Source organism: Mytilus edulis, chromosome 4 (assembly GCF_963676685.1).
Source record: "Mytilus edulis chromosome 4, xbMytEdul2.2, whole genome shotgun sequence".
Lineage (NCBI taxonomy): Eukaryota > Metazoa > Mollusca > Bivalvia > Mytilida > Mytilidae > Mytilus > Mytilus edulis.
Genome location: NC_092347.1, coordinates 25,718,043 through 25,740,792, shown reverse-complemented (window position 1 = coordinate 25,740,792; position 22,750 = coordinate 25,718,043). Strand labels below are relative to the sequence as shown.

General features: G+C 31.2%; 1 protein-coding gene and 1 long non-coding RNA gene across 5 annotated transcripts; both read right to left on the bottom strand.

Moving 5' to 3' along the window:
* Positions 1 to 288: 288 nt before the first annotated feature.
* LOC139518407 (uncharacterized) lies at positions 289 to 1,853 on the bottom strand. The gene is made up of 3 exons (XR_011663336.1): positions 1,725 to 1,853; positions 973 to 1,182; positions 289 to 673 (listed from the first exon to the last, which is right to left on the bottom strand). It is a non-coding gene; the product is annotated as an uncharacterized lncRNA (long non-coding RNA).
* A 7,952-nt stretch (positions 1,854 to 9,805) lies between these two features.
* LOC139521780 (O-phosphoseryl-tRNA(Sec) selenium transferase-like) lies at positions 9,806 to 20,805 on the bottom strand. Of its 4 annotated transcripts, none has more exons than XM_071315396.1 (11): positions 20,727 to 20,805; positions 19,763 to 19,878; positions 19,309 to 19,463; positions 18,335 to 18,453; positions 16,863 to 17,021; positions 15,351 to 15,504; positions 14,825 to 14,927; positions 14,372 to 14,501; positions 12,665 to 12,850; positions 12,010 to 12,100; positions 9,806 to 10,264 (listed from the first exon to the last, which is right to left on the bottom strand). In XM_071315396.1, the coding sequence occupies exons 2-11, from the start codon at positions 19,874 to 19,876 to the stop codon at positions 10,027 to 10,029; spliced, it is 1,449 nt and encodes a 482-aa protein (XP_071171497.1). In that variant the 5' UTR covers positions 19,877 to 19,878; positions 20,727 to 20,805; the 3' UTR covers positions 9,806 to 10,026. The 4 variants fall into 4 exon arrangements, with proteins under 4 accessions (XP_071171497.1, XP_071171498.1, XP_071171499.1 ...); XM_071315397.1 differs by having other exon boundaries at positions 20,754 to 20,798; XM_071315398.1 differs by having other exon boundaries at positions 20,661 to 20,794.
* Between the last annotated feature and the right edge of the window lie 1,945 nt (positions 20,806 to 22,750).

Here is a 22,750-nt window from a genome sequence, read left to right as displayed (position 1 = left end):
GATATGTGCATACTTGACCTAGGCCTCATTTTCATGGTTCATTGGTCAATGTTTAGTTTTCTAAAGTTTATGTGACAGTTGTAATAAATTTTTATATTTAGGACTATCAACACAATGTCAATGATTAGTAAAGAAGGCAAGACATTTCAGCGTGTTCACTCTTGTACGAATATACAAGGAATAGAAATACAGGATACATAATAGACAAATCCGTATTTACTATGTATGTGTATTGAACCATTATTTGACAATTGTTATGATTAGACTTAGGATAACAAATAGAGAAAATATTTTTGGCGAATCAGCATTTATTGTTTAAGTTATGATATTGCTTGACTAAGTTGTAATATCAGTCTCACTACAAATACTGCTTCCTTTTTAACACTTCAGAAAAATCATTTTGTCACTACTATGGCATTCACTGTATAAACTGCAGCATCACTGCACCTCCTTCAATCTACCGAATCACTACATACACTACAAGAAGCATTTTTAACATCACTTCACAGTTATTCCAAAAACATAATCTTCTTAGATGTTAAGTCTATCACAATCTAGTCTAAATAAAATGGTTTGCTTTATAAGTGTCATTTGGTACGAGCCACACCGTAAGTCTATTAGGATGAGTCTCTGTTGAGAATCTTGAAGAGGACTGGTAACAAAAACAGGAAAACTGAAACAGAAAATAAAATAAATTTACTCCGTGGTAAATAAGAGAATTTTTGTTATTGATTAAAAAAAACCTAGCAAGTCTTTTTTTTTTTAAATGTAACAGAAATACAAATATCTTTAAGAAATGTTAATGCATTTTATACCATTTGCCGGTATAAGAATTTCGAATTTAGTCAACGTTTTAAAATTGCCAAAGTTTCACACTCGAATTGATAAACATGAAAAAAAAAAATATTCAAATAATTCATATTCATGTCTGTAAAACACATGATTCAATATTGATTCATTAAACATGCTTACTTAGAAGAGATTGGTCTGATTGTAAATTTATTCCTCCCATACTTCCGAATCCTTGAAGTGGAGCACTGATAGGCTGTGGTTCAGGGTACGCTAAAGATACGGTATGGACATTGCCCAGATAATTATCATAAAGCCCATCAGCTTTGGTGCCGCAAACAAAAATTACACAAATTGCAGCAATAACAGAGCATATTCCTGAGGTCTTCATCTCTGAAAGGGTAATAAATAGATCTAATCAATGAATATATGATAGTGTTAAACGTCCAGTGACACATATTTTAAAAACGAGAACGTATTTATTAATATGTTAGAAACGATAAAACTGATTTGTATTTAGCCACAATATGCCACAATATGAGCCGGATTTTAAAGGTTTCCGTTTACAAAGTAACAATCTAAAGGAAGATATGCCATTTCAGACTATAATAGTACTAGTTATATTTTAATTCCAAGCCAACCAGTCTTCGTTCTTACTCCAAAATGATTCATGAGTTGTACTGGCAAACATGTATTCTCGCTATACAAGAATACAACAAAAACCCTTATATGCAGATTAAGGTTGTTCGTTCTTCATTTCTTTCGCTATTTCTATATCTGTAACTAAAAGCTTTTCGACACTTAGAAGTACTGAGATTATACTTAATCAGTTTGTAATTTCTATTAATCCACACATTACTTTACTGTCTTATGCAATAATTTTCAAGTTTTAGATAAATATTAAAAGTAAACATCTCATAAAAAATTAAACTTACTTGTTTTGATTTTTATCTGTTAATTTGTTATGAAGTATGAAAGGGAGCAAAGCATTTATATATGATTTATTACAGAATTTCATATAATTTCCGACGACGTCATAACCTGGTTCCGGTCATTCCATCTTATCCAATTCAATTAAAAAGTAATTGATATACACCATTGCGTAAAGTTATATGTCTTGTCAGTGTACATTGGTATGTCGTTGATATTGGACACTGTGGCTGTAAATTCTTTCACCGGAACAATCTTGCAGAGAACTTATAAGTTATAGTACATGCATGATGACTTCTGACAAGAACTTGTGAGAATTTTTTTCTTTAGAACACAAAATAATGAAAAAAAAATAATTTAAAAATCTTTAATTAACGTTTGTTTGAATGCAATATCGTGCTATGTGTAGTTAACAGGAAGTTTACCATGTAAAAAATATACATTCCAATGCATGTTATTACAGTGCCACAGGCAAAATACATTGCATGTTTGGCTCATCATTGAAAAAGACATTTGACCTCATAAGAAACTTTGATAGTGTGTTGTCCTCACAATATCATTCTAATTCATTAAACCAAAGACAAAAAAAGATTTTGACCACTTTTTAAACACTTAAGTGTCTATTTCATTTGATGCAATTAGTTTGTGTGAAAGATTTTAACTGATTTAGTCATTAAAAACGATCCGATTCAAGCTCAAATATGAAAAATCTACAAAATATGCCGAAAAATGCCACTTTTCAGATGGTTTTTGTCAAAAATGAAAGTGGCCGCATCCGTGTTCATCCTCACCCTTTATATATGTTATGTATTATCATCAAATACAACTTACATTTCAATATTAAGGATGAACACGAATGCGGCCACTTTCGTTTTACACGGAACCTTAAGCATGACTTTATGGTGCTACTACCCGATATTTGTGCATTGTATTGTCAAAAACAGCCTATATTTATGTAGCAGAAGCTTTCTTCTGTCCAATAAATAACTAAAAGTTTACATTTCAACAATTTTGTAAAACTGCTATATTGTGGGGCCAAAAAGGGGTCTTACTGGACCTACTCCTTTCTTTTTAAAAGCATCCTAATTTACCTCTTAACTCAACCGCTTCAAAACAAATGGCGAGACTAACAGTGTGGGTATTATATCTAGAGTTCGTCATTCGTTGACATTTATATTTTAGTCCTTGTTATTTGTATAACGGGAATAATGTATGAATTAACAGTCCCTAAAAGTTAAAACTTTCTGCTTTACAGAGACAAACTTAGCAATCAGCCAGACCTTTTCAGAATATACACTTTATTTCCAATCCCTGCAGGACTTATTATTATATTGATCTTAATCAAGACAGGTTTCTCTTTGGAAACTAAACGGAAACTAACAAGACTTTAAAACTTGTCAATGCCTTTAAGAAATAATGACCGAGATCGTCTTATTTTCTCATTTTTTGTTTAAATAATGAAATCTACCGAGAGATATGACCATATATTGCGCAAGGCAAAGATGTGCATTTAGTTATGAACTTGTGAGCGGGCTTGGTATGGTATTTAAGTATGTATAAAACCCATACAGTAACAAAACCCTGTCTCTTTACTTAAATAAGGCTGAGCTATGGATTTCACATACAAGTTTGAAATGATTATACCTTAGTAAAAAGACAATTATCATATAGGGAATTATGTTATTTGATGGTAAACTATTTCTACATCAAGTTTCCTATTTTTTAAACCAATAATCATTTTGTTCTGACTTGGAAAAACGGTAATAACATTTGTAACCGACAAAAAATCTGACCATCGTATTTAATATAGCATCTCTGGAAGTTCTGTGCAAGTGAAAGAATCTCCGTTCAACTTTAAGTGTAAAATGCCAACACCATGTAAGTTCAGATCAGGTGAAATAACGCACGTCTCGGTGTCAGATATCACCGCCATGCCTACATTGACAAGACACATAACTTTATGCAATGGTGCAATTTACTTTTTCCTTTGAATTGGACAACATGAAATGACCGGAACCATGTTTTGACGTCGTCGGAAATTATACAAAATTCTGTAATAATTTATATATAAATGTTTTGCTCTCTTTCATACTTCATAACAGGTTAACCTAAAAAATCAGTTCATTACAAGTTTACCAGAAAACACAGAAGTAAGTAATAATTTGCTCTTTAGAAATTTCCCTTGAGAAAATGTATTTTAAAAAAAGCTTCAATTATCCCGAGATATAATTTCAAAGGAGGGGGTGTATTACTATTTAAATTTTCTTTTCTCATTATTTTTTGGTGGAATTTCCGTATTTTTAGTACAATTACATGTAGTTTGTAAAATTTAGTTTGATCAAAAAGACCCTAAGAAGGCTTTGATTGGAATTGTTTAACATTTATTTTAGCTTTCCAGATTTCCGAGTCGGTTTGAACATTCCAAATGACTGATCTAGATACACTAAAGTTACGTCCTATGTATTTTTTTCCATCTAGTTAATGATTCAACATTTACACTTTCAGAAATGATGAATTCAAGAATAGTCTCTATCATTGCTGTAATCGGCATGATTTCCGTATGCAGCATCAAAGCTGATGGCCTTTATGATAATTATTTGGGCAATGTTCATCCAGTACCTTTAGCCTACCCAGTACCACACCCTATCAGTGCTCCTCCTCGAGGTCTCGGAGGCGTAGCAGGAAGCCCGTTAGGTTTACAATCAGGCCAGTCTCTTCTAAGTAAGTATGTTTAACCATGGAAATAAAATTGAAAATAATATTTAAAGATATCTTTCTAAAATGAGTACACATTTGGAATAATCCCCTTTTAAAATTTAAATATATTCTCGTTTCTTATAGTTCCACGTATCCACTTTAACACAGACTTTGATTCGTTCACTTCAGAATGTTTAATTGATGATTTCTGAAACAAATTCAATTGTTTATACCCTTTTTTTATATCAAAAAATTATACGAAAGTAGATCAATATACATAACGTATACAGATGAACATCGACTATTCTTTGGTATATTGTTCCCCATGCATTGTTTAGATAGCTTTTATATCAATACATACAAATCCTCTAGCCTTTATCTTTTATTTTCTGTTGCAGTCTTCCTGTTTTTGTTACCAGTTCTGTTCAAAATTCTCAACAACGACTCATAATGAACTAACGACTTGGATCGTCCTAAATGACATTTTAACAGCAACTAAATTTTTGATTCATTGGATCAAAGTTTGTGGTAGACATAATAATCTGAGTAAAAAACAAATCTGTAGAATCGTTCCGCAGGTTTCCTGATTGTTCTGATCTCGGAACAGTAAATCTATTAATGTCAATATACGTTCCTGTTCTGATTTAGCGAAGAAAAATTATAGGTTTCCAGTTTGTTGTGATTTGGTAAAATGACGGAGCTGCAGTGAGTCTAATACTACTATTATTCTATTGTTGTCTCAGAGTGAGTGATTGACTTGGGAGTTTGATGTGACAAAATGGTAAAAACTTAAGCAGTAATGGTAATGAAACTGCCGTTTCAACTTAGTCAAACCACGGAAAGATTGTATTTAATATAATACATATATCATATGGTCAAGAAAGGTCATATCATATGGTCAAGAAAGGTCATATCTTTAAAAATATTAAAAGCTATTTTACCAAAAATGTATTCGTTATCATTATTCCTTGGTATTTATTCATAACAACAGTGCAGCCTGGTCGTAATTGAATTTAATTTTGTGAGTCTTTAACATCAATATGTTTTACGAAATTACGACACTCACAGATATCACACGATCTTATTATATACATAAGATGAGGTAAATATCAGATAAATAAAATTGAGAATGGAAATGGGAAATGTGCCAAAGAGACAACAACAGATAAACCATGCCAGATGAACATATATACACCTTACAATAATTCCAATACCTAAAGTTGATCATTTATACATGAAATTAACTCAAGGTCATATGAAAACGACCGGACAATGTGCTTCTTACAATTATTTCGTCCTAGTATACCAATTTCTGTTGGCCTTTTACTGAGAGTATATGTGACACAGACTCAATTAAGAAAATTTTACGTTGACCAAATGATCTATGAAATGAGGTCAAGGTCAGATGAACCCTACAGAAAAAACTTTAACACACTCATTCCATAGACTTATACCGTTGACATATATATATATATATTACTTATAGTTATAGTATCTGAGTAATGGACATAATAATGAGAACCTCACCGTTAGCAAATGAACCATATAAATGGGGTCGCCACTAGTAAACTCTGGCAGGTAGGCATGCACACCTAAAAATCATTTCATTCTGAAAACGGACAAAATCATGAAAACTAAAGAAAATGTTGACCAATTTAACGTTGACTAATGAACCATTAAAATAAGGTCAGTCATATGCCCTGAAGAGCATGAACACCTAACAATATTTCTGTATACTAAATATAATTTGGTGAGTGCTTATAGTATCTGAGGACTGGATCAAATCACCAATGTATAACATTGATTACTGATCCATGAAAGAGGCCAAGGTCAGTTGAATCCTGTAAAACAGACATATACACAGACCTAATCATGAAAAACTCAATGTTGACCAATGAACCATAAGAATGACAATCATAACATATATACATGTGACTTATATCTTTGACCTATGCTTATAGTAACTGGGAAATGAAACATGCAGTAAAAACTCAACACTGAACACTGATCCAGGAAATTGACTCGGGTGAACCCAGTTGGATGGACCTTGTAATGATTCCATATACCAGATATAGCTGTTATATATACTTATAAAACTGAGTACAAAAATAATGAAATAAGACTTAAAGAAAGAGTTTTTTAAGCAACCACTGAACCGTGAAAATGAAGTCAAGGACAACAGATATATTCCTGATGCTAACTCCAGAACATAAGGCATATGTATACAAGATTTGAACTATCCATGTATTATACCTTCTAAAAATAATATAAGGCTTTGGTGCTGCTCAGTATGTGTTTCGCTTATTGTTGAAGACCATGCAGTGACCTATAATTGTTAACTTTTATGTCAGCTGGTTTCTGTTGGAAAGTTGTCTCACTGGCAATTATACGTTACCATATCTTATCAGTATAATAGTTTCTAGTGTCTCCCCTGCTGGGTTTACATCCTAATATTCTGTTACATTTATTAAGTACAGGTGACTAAAACTTCAATAAAGTCAGCTTGGAACTAAACTATGGTTATCTACCATAGACTGCCCTCTAGCAGTTTAGATCTTTGGAAGTGTATGTGCTTCAAGTAAAAAAATACAAACTTCCATTCACTTCATACAAAAAATTAGGAAATGTAGTATGATTGCAAATGAGACTATCCACCAAATATCAAATAAAGTGGATGTAAGTAGTTTTAGGCAACTGTACAACTTTCAACAATGAGAAATCCCAAATCACATAGTTGGCTATAAAGTGCCTTGATATGATAGTCATAATGATTATGAGGTGAAAAGTTTTCTCTGCTTTCAAAATCTTTCCGTTTGAACCAATTCTTGTTGTCTAACAAAAAATGGAAAACTACATGTCGTCGATGGGCTTCCAAAATGTTGTAAATTACAAATTTTTCAAGAAAAAAATATCTCACAAACAGGCTTTGAAAATTTTGACAAACTGTCGTATGTGAACTTGAACATTTTGGTAAATAGCAGTGAAATAAAAACTTTGACATTTCTGGATTATACGAGAACTTAAATTATTTTCACAGAAATAAATAAATGTATAATTATTTTATTCCCAAAGCCATTATACAACGATTTTCAAGTTTTCATACAAAATTTTGGAAGCAAACAAATACAAACAACTGACATTGGCAATTTTGTAATATGTCTTATTTCAAACGTTTTGATTGGTCTAACTGTATGCTATTTTGTAATACCAAATATTTCCTCCCTCCCAGATCATTGGTGCCAAAAAGTATTTTTAGCCAAAAAAGTCATATACAACATTTTGGAAGCCCAGCGACGATGTGATATATACTATTGTTATCTGTATCTGATTCGACCCAGAACTTGTTATTTATTGGTAGTATTAATTATGTGGTAAACAAAAGGGCCCATAGGATGAATTTTTTAATCAACACCACTGTCCTAAGATAGTTATATATTAAGTTGAATGCTTGTTTCGTTGTTTTACACCATGCTGGCTAACAAATTGGACCTAGCTATTTTAGTAGTATATATTTAGATATATGACATATATGAACAAGTATTGTTTAAGGAAATTCAAACATTATTGCATACAAATTATAAACACATCATAATTAAAAAACTAGAGGCTCTAAAGAGCTTGTGTCGCTCACCTTGGTCTATGTGAATATTAAACAATGGACACAGATGGATTCATGACAAAATTGTGTTTTGGTGATGGTGATGTGTTTGTATATCTTACTTTACTAAACATTCTTGCTGCTTACAATTATCTCTATCTATAACAGTACTTTCTGTGGAAAATGTTATTGAAAATCTTCAAATTTTTAGAAAATTGTTAAAAATTGACTATGAAGGGCAATAACTCCTTAGGGGGTCAATTGACTATTTTGGTAATACTGACTTATTTTTAGTTCTTACTTTGCTGTACATTATTGCTGTTTACAGTTTATCTCTATCTATAATAATATTCAAGATAATAACAAAAAAACAGCAAAATTTCCTCAAAATTACCAATTCAGGGGTAGCAACCTAACAACCGATTACCCGATTTATCTGAAAATTCCAGGGCAGATAGATCGTGACCTGATCAATAATTTTATTTCCTGTCAGATTTGCTCTTAATGCTTTGGTTTTTGAGTTATAGGCCAAAAACTGTATTTTACCCCCATGTTCTATTTTTAGCCATGGCGGTCATCTTGGTTTGTTGGCCGAGTTACCGGACACATTTTTTTAACTAGATACCCCAATGATGATTATGGCCAAGTTTGGTTAAATTTGGCCCAGTAGTTTCAGAGGAGAAGATTTTTCTAAAAGATTACTAAGATTTACGAAAAATGGTTAAAAATTGACTATAAAGGGCAATAACTCCTAAAGTGGTCAACTGACCATTTTGGTCATGTTGACTTATTTGTAAATCTTACTTTGCTGAACATTATTGCTGTTTACAGTTTATCTCTATCTATAATAATATTCAAGATAATAACCAAAAACAGCAAAATTTCCTCAAAATTACCATTTCAGGGGCAGCAACCCAACAACTGAATGTCCGATTCATCTGAAAATTTCAGGGCAGATAGATCTTGACCTGATGAACAATTTTACCGTGTCAGATTTGCTCTAAATGCTTTGGTTTTTGAGTTATAAGCCAAAAACTGCATTTTAACCCTATGTTCTATTTTTAGCCATGGTGGCCATCTTGGTTGGTTGGGCGGGGCACCAGACACATTTTTTAAACTAGATACCCCAATGATGATTATGGCCAAGTTTGGTTAAATTTGGCCCAGTAGTTTCAGAGGAAAAGATTTTTCTAAAAGATTACTAAGATTTACGAAAAATGGTTAAAAATTGACTATAAAGGGCAATAACTCCTAAAGTGGTCAACTGACCATTTTGGTCATATAGACTTATTTGTAGATCTTACTTTGCTGAACATTATTGCTGTTTACAGTTTATCTCTATCTATAATAATATTCAAGATAATAACCAAAAACAGCAAAATTTCCTTAAAATTACCATTTCAGGGGCAGCAACCCAACAACAAAATGTCCGATTCATCTGAAAATTTCAGGGCAGGTAGATCTTGACCTGATGAACAATATTACCCCATGTCAGATTAGCTCTAAATGCTTTTGTTTTGAGTTATAAGCCAAAAACTGCATTTGACCCCTATGTTCTATTTTTAGCAATGGCGGCCATCTTGGTTGGTTTGGCGGGGCACCGGACACATTTTTTAAACTAGATACCCCAATGATGGTTGTGGCCAAGTTTGGTTGAATTTGGCCGAGTAGTTTCAGAGGAGAAGATTTTTGTAAAAGTTAACGCAGGACGACGACGGACGCCGGACGCCGGACGCCAAGTGATGAGAAAAGCTCACTTAGCCTTTCGGTCAGGTGAGCTAAAAATATAAATAAAACTTGCTGTCTATTTATTCTGATTAATTTCATTGTCAATAATTTTTCAACACCATGCATTTTTCAGATCTCTAATACACATGATTAAAAAAATAATGTCAGGTGCAAGATAAAAGGGTTGGTCCTATAACCAGATATAACAGGTTCTCCTTTTGTTTATTGCAGTATCCTTGTGTTTCCTTGTATCATGGAATATTATTGGATGTTTTCTCCTTGTATCATGGAATATCATTGGATGTTTTTCCCTCTACAGACAGGACATCAGAGCCAACAGTTGACTTATATTTTTTTAGCACTTTACCGAGTCTTGTTATAAATGTATCAACATCTGTCCTGGTCATTCCAATAGAGGCTGCTGCAGTTAGGTATGGACAGTTATATTTATCACAATGGGCTCCAAAGTTTGTTATTTTCAGTCCGTTAATTGTTGAGTCTGTAGAAGAATTGCTTATAACTCTGGAAAATATAAAAAGCAAGATAAGCTAGCAAATACATTTGAAGGATAAGTACTCAACTATAACTAAAATAAGAAAAAATCCATATTCTTCCAAAAATCTGATCACTTAGTTTGGACAAGAGAAGACTATTTGTTTTTCTCTTGAAATGGTGTTCATATTATTAGCACTAAATGAAGTCAGTGAAAACCCTGCAAAATTCATAGAGGATTTCTAAAGTTATTTTATAACTAACATATAAAGAAGATTTATGGACAAAGACATGTATATTTTATAACAATGGCTGTAGAAAATGAAAACTTCCTTTGATAATCAAAAGCCATCAATTCATCCAGGTAAAATGTCTGCTAATTTCAAATACAATGTAATCCCAAAAAAATAACATGTTTTAGAAAATAATTCAAACTAGATGTGTCAAAGTGACATGAATGGCCCTGTCTCAAAAAGTTGAAAAATCTGCAATTTCAATAACACATGTGGACACAAACATGATGGTAGTCTCACATAAGAAAAATCAGCTCAAAATGTGGAGGCGTATAGAAAAAAAGTCTGTATAACTGTGATTTTTCAACAATTTTGAAAGTCCAAGGCCTGTAATTTCCCCAAAAATTAGCAGAGCGGAACAAAACTTAAACTTGATCATGGTTAACTCACATACCAAAAATCAGCCCAACATGTGAGAGTTTAGAAAAAAAGTGTGTATAACTGTGATTTTTGGACACAAACATGATGGTAGTCTCCCATATCAAAAATCGGCTCAAAACGTGGAGGCATATAGAAAAAAAGTCTGTAAAACTGTGATTTTTCAACAATTTTCAAAGTCCAAAGCCTGTAATTTCGGCAAAAATTAGTGGAGCCGAACAAAAATTAAACTTGATCTGTAACTCATCAGCCCAATATCTGAAGGCGTTTACAAAAAAACTACGTAATGGTTTGTTGCAGAATGACGGAATGAATGAATTACGGAATTTCGGAAATACAAAATTTCAGAATTACAAAATTTTGTAATTACGGACAAGGGTAAAACTATATGGCACCGACAACTTTGTTGCGGGGCCATAATTAAAATAGCTTAACAGTAAGAGCCACCAAACATATATGTAAAACAATGTTATCCCAAATAATAACATGTTTTAGAAAATAATTCAAATAAAAATAGCTTAACAGTAAGAGCCACCAAATATATATGTAAAACATGACAATCAAAGAACTAATTCTCCTATTATCAAACCTAACAAGCTGTATGAATAATAATGAATCCTAAGTACTATCTAATATAATTTACTGAAAATAATATGTTCCCAAAAGAAGAATGTTGGTGGCTGTTTAATGCCCAGTGTCATTAAATGCATTTTTATGATGAGTACATGTTAATAAAGAGTAAGTAAGAAGCCTTCATTGTACAACATGCTGAACCAGATTTAATACAAAGCTTATTCACAAGGTAGCAGTCTGCAAGAAGACATATGACCCTAGCTGGACACATCATTCTGACTCTAAGCCAACAAATAATTGCTGTCACTTCTAAATGCTGCATGAACAGGAAACAAAAACTATTTTCAAAATTTTTTGTTTGACCCAGCAGATGATCAAATTCCTATAATTTTTATTTTAAAAACATTCAAACAAAACAAATGTAACCAAACACCTATATCCAATTATTTCTTTATATAAAATTTAATACGGTATATTTGTAGACAGTATGAGTATACATTAGATTCCTACAGGATTTAATGCACAATTTACCTAGTCCCAGATACAAATCTTGTAAAAAGCATGGACCCTATTTCCGTCACATCTTTATCATCTTTAACAATTACTGATGACAAACTCATTCCTGTAAAATATAAAAAAAATCTCAATTTTTTATTGGAGGTTTCAAGAAAAAGAGTAATAAACTGGCTATTATTCTTTTCTGTCTATGTCATGGTACAGATTCAAGGTAACTTTATTAGCCCTGAGACCTTTTAAGGGGCCAGTGACGCACTAAGTGGCTCAAATCTTAAAGGGTAGTTAACTATAATATTGAAAGCCTTGTGTCTTTAGGAGGTTAAATTTGCTGACCAAGCAGAATTTCCATGTTTGTTCAGTGTCAGTCTTTGCTAATTTTGTGTTCCATCCTATTTCAATTGAGTTAAATATATCTTTGAACATCGTAAGCTTCAATGTACATTAGACTAAAGATTCTGAATTTTAAAGCAATCTATTAATCAATCACTCATGTATGAAAATTTCCTAGAATTATTTTGATATAATCACAATAATTTGAGAGTATTGCCATCCTTTTAAGTCTAATACAATGAAATGAAAAAATAACAAATGTCATAACTACTAATTCTTGAAATAATAATTATTTCATTTTAAAACTTCTGTGTCTTTTTTCAATAGAAAATTGTCTTACCCATTGAAATTCCATTATGAGGAGTTTGAAGAAGTCTCTCTCCATGTTTTGATGCTACTTCAGATAATTTTGATGCCAGATATTGGTAGTTTTCTTTCCTCTCCTTCAGTAAATCTTTGTATTTCTGACTGCCCATACTTAAAAAGGTTATAAACATGTCCATAGTTGGTGTTGCTGATGCTCTTCCTATAAAATGTATGCAGCAACAATTTATTTAAGGGTTCAATGCTTCTTTTCATTATTATATCTGGGTAGAACAGCGTTGACAGAAGCACATTTTGAATAAAGCCCAGAATCATATTAAAATTGTGTTCATGATCAAGGCTTTTACAACCCTATCAAATTATCAAAAGAAGCATTCAATTCTATTAACTCCTTTCTTACACTAGAACCATGAAATTAAGAGTCAAACTTTGTGTTTGTATTTTTTTTTAATGCATTATTTTAAAAAGTGTTTCCATGAATAGCATATGCCGTCGTAGCTGTTGTATTTTATACAGAAATAAAATATGATACAAGATTGCCTTACAATTGTTATCAGCCAATGAAAATTACAGATTTTGATGAAACATACATGTATAAATGTAATTATTATGGGATATTATACTTTCACTTAAAATAATAAGAAAAGCTATATTAACCAACTTAAAAAATTTTTGAATTACATATGACCATTAGCTGCGGTACTGTAGCTATTAGGTCCTTATGTTATTTTTTTACTATTTGCGGACCATAGACTACGGTCCACAAATAGTAAAAAAATAACATAAGGACCTAAGAGCTACTGTTCCGCAGCTATGTGACCATGTGATATACATAAGAAATTCTGAAGAGGGAACGGAACATTCAAGTACCTTCTGAAAACCAGAAAAACTCCAAAATTAGAAAAGGAGGTTTTCTTATACCAATATAAATGTACTTTAAGGTTTATCAAGAGATCAAAGAGAACACATGTTGTAGGAAGGAGGTTTTTAAATCAAAATCCGCATATTTTTCAAATAATTTTGTTTGAAATTTCCTTTGTAACACAGTTTTGACTAGAAAAGGGTGTGTCCAAAAAGAATTAATTTACATTTTTAGAACAGAAGAATGCTCACAGATACTTTACTTTGCAACATTGTGAAAAAGTGTTTGAAAGGAGTAGGTCCGGTAAGGGCCGAATTTGGCCTCAATTTTATATTCATCTGACGAAAGATTTTGAACACTTTTTAAACACTTATGTCTGTATTTCAGAAGATTTTAACTGATTTACTCATTAAAAAATTCTCCGATTCTAGGTTAGATATGAAAAAGCTATCAAATATGCAAAAAATTGTCACTTTTCAAATATTTTGATTCTTGTGTTCACATCCGTGTTCATCCTCAACCTTTAAATATGTTATGTATTATCATCAAATACAACTAACATTTCAATATTAAGAATGAACACAAATGCGGAAACAGTTTAAAATTTAACTAAAATGCTTAAATTGTGAAGATTTCCGTAATTTAGCATGACTTAATGATGCTGGTACCTGATATATGTTCACTGTATTGTCAAAAACAGCCCATATTTATGTAGCAGAAGCATTCTACTTTCCAATAAATAACTAAAAGTTTACATTTTAACAATTTTGTAAAACTGCTATATTTTGGGGCCAAAAAGGGGTCTTACTGGACCTACTCCTTTTTAGATATTCCCTATACATTGTACATAAAAAGTCCTACCTGGATAAGCTTTACTGATACTTTCTATTAATTTAGCATCAAACCCTGCTATAATTGATCCCCCGACTGGAACCATGAAATTTTTATCCGTGCTCTGAACAAAAGCATCAACTCTACCTTTTCTACTTGCCTAAAAAAAGATAAATTATATAAATGTGAACCAAACTGTTGCTCTAACTTGTGAAGCATGGTGTATTTTGACATAACTGACATTTATACTGTTTTTACTGAACTTTGAAGCTGACATACTGGTAGATGTTTCAATAAGCAATTTTGTTATTTATGTATTTTTTTTTTATAATTAACGTAAGATATCATTACAGTATGTCTATGGTCTAAACATAAAAACAACTGCATATATGCATAAGTGTATTATATTTCCTTGTATCTAAATCGTTGTATAGATTATGTTCTGTAATTCATACTTTTAACATACTGTAAACATATTCTTACTTGTTGTATAAGGTGTGTACACTTTGTACATTGTAAACCATAAGCATTGTTTATAAGATGTGGAACTTCAAATTTCTTACAAATCTCTGAGATTTCTTCTATTCTGAAAACAGGAAAAAAAGCAAATGTAATGAAATATTCTTTTTAATACTTACATCAAGTGGGACTGTAATTTAAATATATCTTCTACTTTACAAAACTTTAAGATATGGTATGCTTGGTATAACTGAATTCATGAATTCATTTCCTTTTTTAATTTAATCTATAAAAGTGAAAAATTAGAAGAAAATGGATTACAGGACCATACATTTTACTACATAAAACATATGTCCAAATACTTGAAAATCATTTTTATGTTAATTTTGGATGGATCAAGCAAAATTTCTTATTTTTGTGTACTATTCTTTGTCTGTTTTTTTTTTTGTCCATGGCGTTGTAAGTTTATTTTCAACTAGTGAGTTTGAATATCTCTTTGGTATATATTTTGCCTTTTTTTTTTTTATTGTTATCCTAAGTTTTAACCCACCTATCAGGTACCCTTGGAGCAAAACAGCTGGTAGTTGTCATGACACATACAATATTGTCTGGACCTAGTTCTTCTATTTTTTCTAGGATTGCTGTCAGGTTGGTTCTCAGTTCGTCCCCTTCAGTACAATTCTCTATCACTACAGGCTCAAACCCTGACAACATCAAATTCTAAGTATCAAAATAACACCATTATATACCGGTAGCTAAATCATTTGTAAAATATTTACTGGAAACACTAATTGAAATGATAATAATTATATAAACAATACAATTAGTTTTTATTTAAAGAGGGTTTCACAGTTAGCCATAATATTATTCTTATCTTCCCTGAGGCCCTCAGATATAGAGTTACAAGGAAACATTTGGAAAAAAACCCTATTCTTCATCAGCTTTACTTCTCAGAAAAAGAAGCTTATCCTTCAATCTTTATAAACAAACAAAAAAGATCTTATCATAATCTGCTTCCATGTACTCCCCACATTCAACTTGGTGAATATTCCCATATAATATAATAATAAATCATGGTGTAGGTTGTTGTTTACAAAAGAAATTACAGGAAATAGAGAAAAATAAAATTCCATTCATTCTTTATAACCTTATTCTATACATGACTCATAGCAAAAAATAGATGATCTTATCATAATAAATCTGGGTGGAGATCAGTTTTTTCTTAGGATACAAGTTTTTTTCCTGAGTACTTGACATACTATTCCATATCTAAATTTAACTTTTATTTAGTAAATGTAAAAAAAATTTTTTTTTATATCCATCATTTTTGTCTTTTGTATAATTAAGAACTTTGTAAAAATAAGTCATATATTACTCCATTACACAAGCATAGAGTTCAAGCACAGTGTAAAAGATTACAAAAATTTACGAAAATTGTGAAAAATTTACTTTTAAATGCAGTAAATCTTTATTGGGTCTAATGACAATTTTGGCCATGTTGACTTATATGTAGATCTTACTTTCATGACTTTGCTGAACAATTTTGCTGTTTACAGTTTATCTCTATCTATTTTATTCAAGATAATAACTTACAAGATAAAAACTACAGGTATTCTGATGCCTTTGAAATTTTCAGGACAGATAGATCGTGTAGATATTGACCTGATGCACAAATTTAACCCATGTGTCAGATTTGCTCTAAATGCTTTAGTTCCAGAGATATACAGTAAGCCAAAAACTGCATTTTAGTCCCATGTTCTATTTTAAGCCATGGAGGCTGTCTTGGTTGATGGCTGGGGTTATCGAATGCGTTTTTAAAACAGCATACCCTACAGATGATTTAGGTCAAATTTGGTATGGTTTTATTTGGCCCAGAAGTTTCAGAGGAGAAGATTTTTGTAAAAGTTAACGAACGACAATGGATGCCAAGTGATGAGAAAAGCTCACTTGACCCTTTTCAGCCAGGTGAGCTAACATAATTTGTCTTATACTGGAATTATTTTAGATTCAGCCTTTGGAACTGAAGAATTATACAACATTGAAATAAGATAGAAACAGTTACCTGATGTTATCATAGATTTTATACACGATTTCTGATCTATTCTTGGCCATATCACATACTTGGCATTTGGCCTTGACTGTTTAAAGGTCAACATACACAAAGATAAACTCATTCCAGTTGCCATGGGAACAATAAAACATGATGCTACTGACTGAATTCCTGTAACAGATAAACAGTCACAATTTCATGTTGTTGAACATCATTATACTACAACTACATAAATTGAGAAACAAATAGCTGTAATCTGCTATCAAATCTTTTCTAAAACCTCATATGAAAATTTGGTATGGATATTTTTTCAGATCAAAAGAATCTTGAGCATGATGAAAAGAATTATCCATTTTAAAACAGGAAAGGAGACAGTGCAACTAGAGAAAATGGAGACATCACTTAAGGCCTACCTCATGTAAAAAGGTAAATTGGGATTCAATTTTAGAAATAATCAGCTATTCAACAAAAGCTTTTGCTGCAAAAGGACAAAAGCTTTACTTATGCACCTTTTATATTTGTTATATATTCAACAAGTGTTATCAACTTATCCAACTTTCAATATTATAGTTATTACTGCGTAATTGACACACTAGTGAATATCAATGCCAAGATTTATTCAAGAACTTCAATGGGTTTTGTAGTAAGAGAGGAGAATGATTTTTGTATATATGCACAGATATAGAAGCATTTAACCAAGCCTTTAACCCTGATTTTCAGAATATGGTATTCTTCCTTGTAGCTACACTATCTAGAAGTTATAGAAATATATGCTCATTCCAAATGCATTTAAATTCATATAGCAAAAGTATTTGTGACAAATACATGGATACACAGAAGCAGACACATCGATCAGCTTAATTGCAGACTTTGATGTATTGTTGTCAATTTCAAATATTTTAGTTTTGCATTCATTTCAATTTTTTTACCACCTTCCATACCAAGTTATCCACTCCAGGAGTCTCTACTTAAATACTACAACACTGGTTCATCTTTATGGATTAATTATATAATACAAAATGTACTTTTTTAAATTGTTACCACATATAACATGTAAAAAATAGTTACATTTTCATCATTTTTATTTGGAAATAGATTTGATCAAATAGCAGTCAAGTTTTACAGTAAAAATAAGAATGCATGATATTCTTCTTTGCAGAAGCAGCAAAACTCAGGTTAATTTCAAATCTGCACAAAAGACAATTTTAAACAAAACGTAAATTATTATTCCAACTAAATATCGTTATAAATAAAAAAAAACACAAACAATGATTTTCTGTATGAGAAACTAGTAATGCATGAAAAAGAACCCTTTTAAGAATACAAAAAATATTCATTTCTATGATAATATAGGTATGAAAATTTTGCAAGAACCAAGATTCATTTGACATTTGACAATCAATAAAATAATACACTGATAAAGAAGCACAGTAAAAAAAAAATAAGCAAAGCAGGTTACTACTTTATAAAACACCTGTAAAAACCTGATATTTTGATCACATCTAACATCAAACTGTTGGTCAGTTTCATCATAACACTTGAACCAGCAGCTTTAGGCTGAATAGCAGTTATCTCCCCTGATCTTCCAATTCCATGACCAAATCTGGAAGAAAAATACAAAGACTTAGTAATAATTTGGGCAGTTTAATTTTACATTATAAATATAACAACTATTACTGGAGTAAGAAAATGATTCCGTTCAGTTTGGACTTTTGTTAAATCTGGTCGTATCAATATGAATAAAATACATATCAGTACAAGGCTTTTGCTTCCACAGTACCCAGACCAAAATATAGCAGACTCAACAAAACAACCATTTCCAGCGAGTCATTTTCTAATCCCAGACTATTACTCAAAACTAATAGTTGATACCAGTTAATTCTCTATCTACAATGAAGAGCAATAATAATAAGTAAGATTATTCTTAAGTAATAAAAAGTTAAAGTTAGTGTCTTGCTACATTGAACTACTAATGGTGTTTTTACTTCCAACAGACATGTACTTCAAAGTTCTACTAACCAAACTCTACTATAAGCTGAAAATCTTTGTATACTGGTAAATGAAGAAATAAACAATTTCATATCCACTACTTTCTATAGTTATTCAGAGAATGGTTACTATTGGATTGGAAGAAAGGGGAATAACATATATGTAAATTATTCATTTTAAAGTCAGTACTGAGGGTCTGGATGGAGGGGTGGGGGGTGGTCTGTTATTCTGTAAACATTTAATTTTCACCCCTTTTTTCTCTAATCCTCAAAAAATTAAACCTTTTTTTCTCCAATCTTCAAAAAATTAACCCCTTTTTTCTCTAATCTTCAAAAAATTACACCACACATTTCTCTAATCTTCATTTTTTTTGCCCGTTATTCTCTAATCTTCATTTTTAAGGGCATTATTCTTTAATCATTTAACCCCATCCAAACCCTCAGTACGAACTTCTAAAAGGGCTTTATACCTGTAATGTCTGGTTGCCACTAAAGATGAAAATATTCTGGCCTCTCTTTCCCCAACTCCACAATTGTCTGGGAAATTATTACTATCCATGACAGACAATTCTTGTAACAATAACTCAATTGTCTGATCTGTCCATCCATCCTCTGGTATCTTTCTCTACAACAATGCATGTATAATATGCATAATAACACTAAGCATAGAAAAATGTTCCTGTTTATTAAAACTGTTTAGAAATTTTATGTAAGTAATGTATTGTAAGGTTTAAGTCTGAACTTTATAATGATATGTACCCCTTTCTTAATTTATTGTTTTAACTGAAACATCCTACTCATGTTCAAATCTGTTTGATAAATAATAGGTTAACACACATACATTTGTAACAAGTTTTGTGAACATCTGGCAATATAGCCATCAACATTTCCAGTACGAATCAGATTAATGTTTTGCCCACTTACATGTTGAAGAAGATGTTTAATCCTTTTCTGGTGGACTAGTTTTGCCTGCTTTCCTTGTTGTATGTAACTTTGTGATACTAACTTGGTACAGAGATCATAGCACTGGTCATCCATAGCTACAATAACAGATTCCTCTTACTTGGTATAACAAGGATTTAAAAGAATACTATATATTCTCATCAATAACACCTATTCTGTCAAAATATAGCATTTCATCTTGAAAAGGAAACTTCTAAACAAATGCTTGAAACAATAATATGAAAAAATACCCTGTACATAACCTCCATATATTTTTCTAAATTGTATTAATTAAAATTTCTATAAATGTTTTTTTTTACTCTCAAGGCTCTGTCTTCAATCTTTGTCATGATGACAGAGTAATCTCTCTTGTGAATTATCCTCTCTTGTAAAATTATTTTCACTAATGTAGTTTCTCCTTTGTACTTATTGTATTGTACATTTGTAGATGGCGCTTTAAAAATATTATAGAACTATATAAATGTATCAAGTGAAAAACAAAAAATTGATTAATTAGGTTATTGGAAAGGCATGAAAAATCAAAAAATATTAAAATTAATACTCTGTACATTTGTACATGCGTTGAAGGCCATACTTTGACCTATTATTGTTTACTTTTTTAAAACTTTTTAATACATAAATTTGTGACTTGGAAGGAGAGTTGTCTTATTGGCACTCATACCACATCTTCTTATTTATTTTTATTGTTTCAAGTACTTGATCTCTTTTTTTCTGGTTACTTTTGTTGTTACGTGTATGCAAATAGTTTGTTATGGCCTTCACCACATCGAAATGTTTTTAATTGTGTTTCTAAATTTTTTTTTATACACTTCACTTACTACTTCCACTTTTAAACTAATGACAGCTATTGAGTGCTTACATTTGTTTTCACACTACTGTTTGTTTCCAAAGATTTTAAACTTTTATAAGAAAGGATGTTACATACAGATACAGATACAGAAAATCAATCTACCTTGGCTTGTACTAAATACTTTGTTGACTTTAAAAAAGGTCAAAATTTGAACCGGAAATTGAAGGTAGTACTAATATTCAACCAAATCGGTTAATATTCCGGAAATGAAGGTGTCAGACCACCAATTAAAAATCCCTATCTGTTCAACCAAATTTTGCAATTTTCACAGCTTTCTAAATATTTTACCTTAAGTTTAACTTCAAGGAAACCAGGTATATCCTGAATTGTACAGGTATCACCTTCCTACATGCCAATTTTCAACCAATGTTTAAAGTCTTGTAACAAATTTCTGATTTTGAAAAGACAGGTACTACCAAAATAACTCCCGGTTTTCTGGAAATCTTAAATTAGTGTACTATGTAGCGCATTAATCCTGAATTTTTAATGCAAACTCATAGACAAGCGAATTTTGGCTCAAAATGGTCTAAATATATTTCCCTTTCACCAAAAGTTTCATTTCTGCAAATTTGTTGGTTAATTTAAGTAAACAATGACATCAAAAGCACTACTAAATTGGAGGGAGTAATTGGTGGTCTGACACCTGAAATAATTCGGAAACTTATGCCAAAGACAATTTGATGAAACCTGGGAATATTTATACTAATAATTATGTCCCAGATGATCAGCTACTAAACTTTATGATGATTGTCAAAGAAATATTCAGATAAAAAAATTTGGGTGAATTTCAATCAGGCAGCAACCCATCATTTGTCGTGTACAAATAGTACATTAAATTACTAGTGACATGTATACTATAGTATGTGTAGCTGGAATAAGCGATATGTATGATTTGAACATTCATTTAAAGCAAACATAATGTTGTAAAGAGCTTTTATAGTATTAAAGCTTAATGTAATAGCTTGAATTAATAATATTGTATGAATAACACCTCCGCTCAATGTAAATATAATATGTATCTCTTATCATTGAGAAAATATGTTTTTGTTTGTTTATTTGTTTGTTTATTTGTTTATTTTTGTATTTGTATTTTGTAAATGTCAGCTGGTATCATTTCTGTATAGGAATTTACACCAATAAAATTATTTGATTTGATTTCTATAAAAAAAAATCTATGGTTTAACAGATTAGGTCACAACTAGGACTTAAAACTAAATATGTATGTTAGTTAACTAGCTCCAGGGCACAGTTGCAATATTCTTCTTGTTATCATAAATAACACACAGATGGACAATACACTTTATATTCACCATACTCATGCTAGTTTAAAGATTTCAGTTGATGAAGGTGGACTACTGTATTTTTTTCGTCTCTAAAAATTGTACTTTAAAATAATGCAGATTGTTTTCAAGACACATTAAAACTTTGGCTGTTTTAACAGTTTGGGCCATTTTAAATCTTTAATATACGTGTAGTTTATTGTTTCTATAGCTTAAAGCACTGATCATTCATCTTTCGTTGAGGGTGTGGTAGTGTATTAGTTATGATTGACGCCCCCTACAATGCTCCGACCCTTTCAACTGATAAATAATGTCAATGACCGGTCTCTAAAATATGCGCGGGACTTTATTTGCTAGGAAATTGTTCAGATACTTCATTTTTTTACAAATATTACTAAAGGAGATGTGGTATGATTGCCAACGTTAGACAACTCTCCACCAGAGACCAAAAATAGAACATTAATCATGATAATGGAATAGGTAAACAGCTCTCTCACATACAAAAAACACCTATCTGTAAAAATATGATAATAATAATAATACTTTATTCCAAAAGCAAGTACAGCTTATAGGATATACATTCATTTTTTGACAAATTAATTATACATGCACCATATTAAATAAACAGACATATAATAATCAAATGTTAACTACATTGAGATACATTAAATTACTTGTATACAATACAATTTCAAGTATAACGCAGAGTATGAAATTCATAAAATTAATAAAAGTTAGCAGCGTAGTTTCTCCGCTAATTTTAAGTATTTACCAAGATTGTTCAGTTCTTTAATATTCTGTACAGATAACAATTGTATC

Coding starts and splice junctions, on each gene's coding strand:
- LOC139521780 (XM_071315396.1), bottom strand. CDS start 19,876: ATGGATGACCAGTGCTATGATCTCTGTACCAAGTTAGTATCACAAAGT. Junction 18,454..19,308: donor GTGGCAACCAGACATTACAG/GTATAAAGCCCT, acceptor TTTTTCTTCCAG/ATTTGGTCATGGAATTGGAA. Junction 17,022..18,334: donor AGATGTGATCAAAATATCAG/GTTTTTACAGGT, acceptor TATCTGTTACAG/GAATTCAGTCAGTAGCATCA.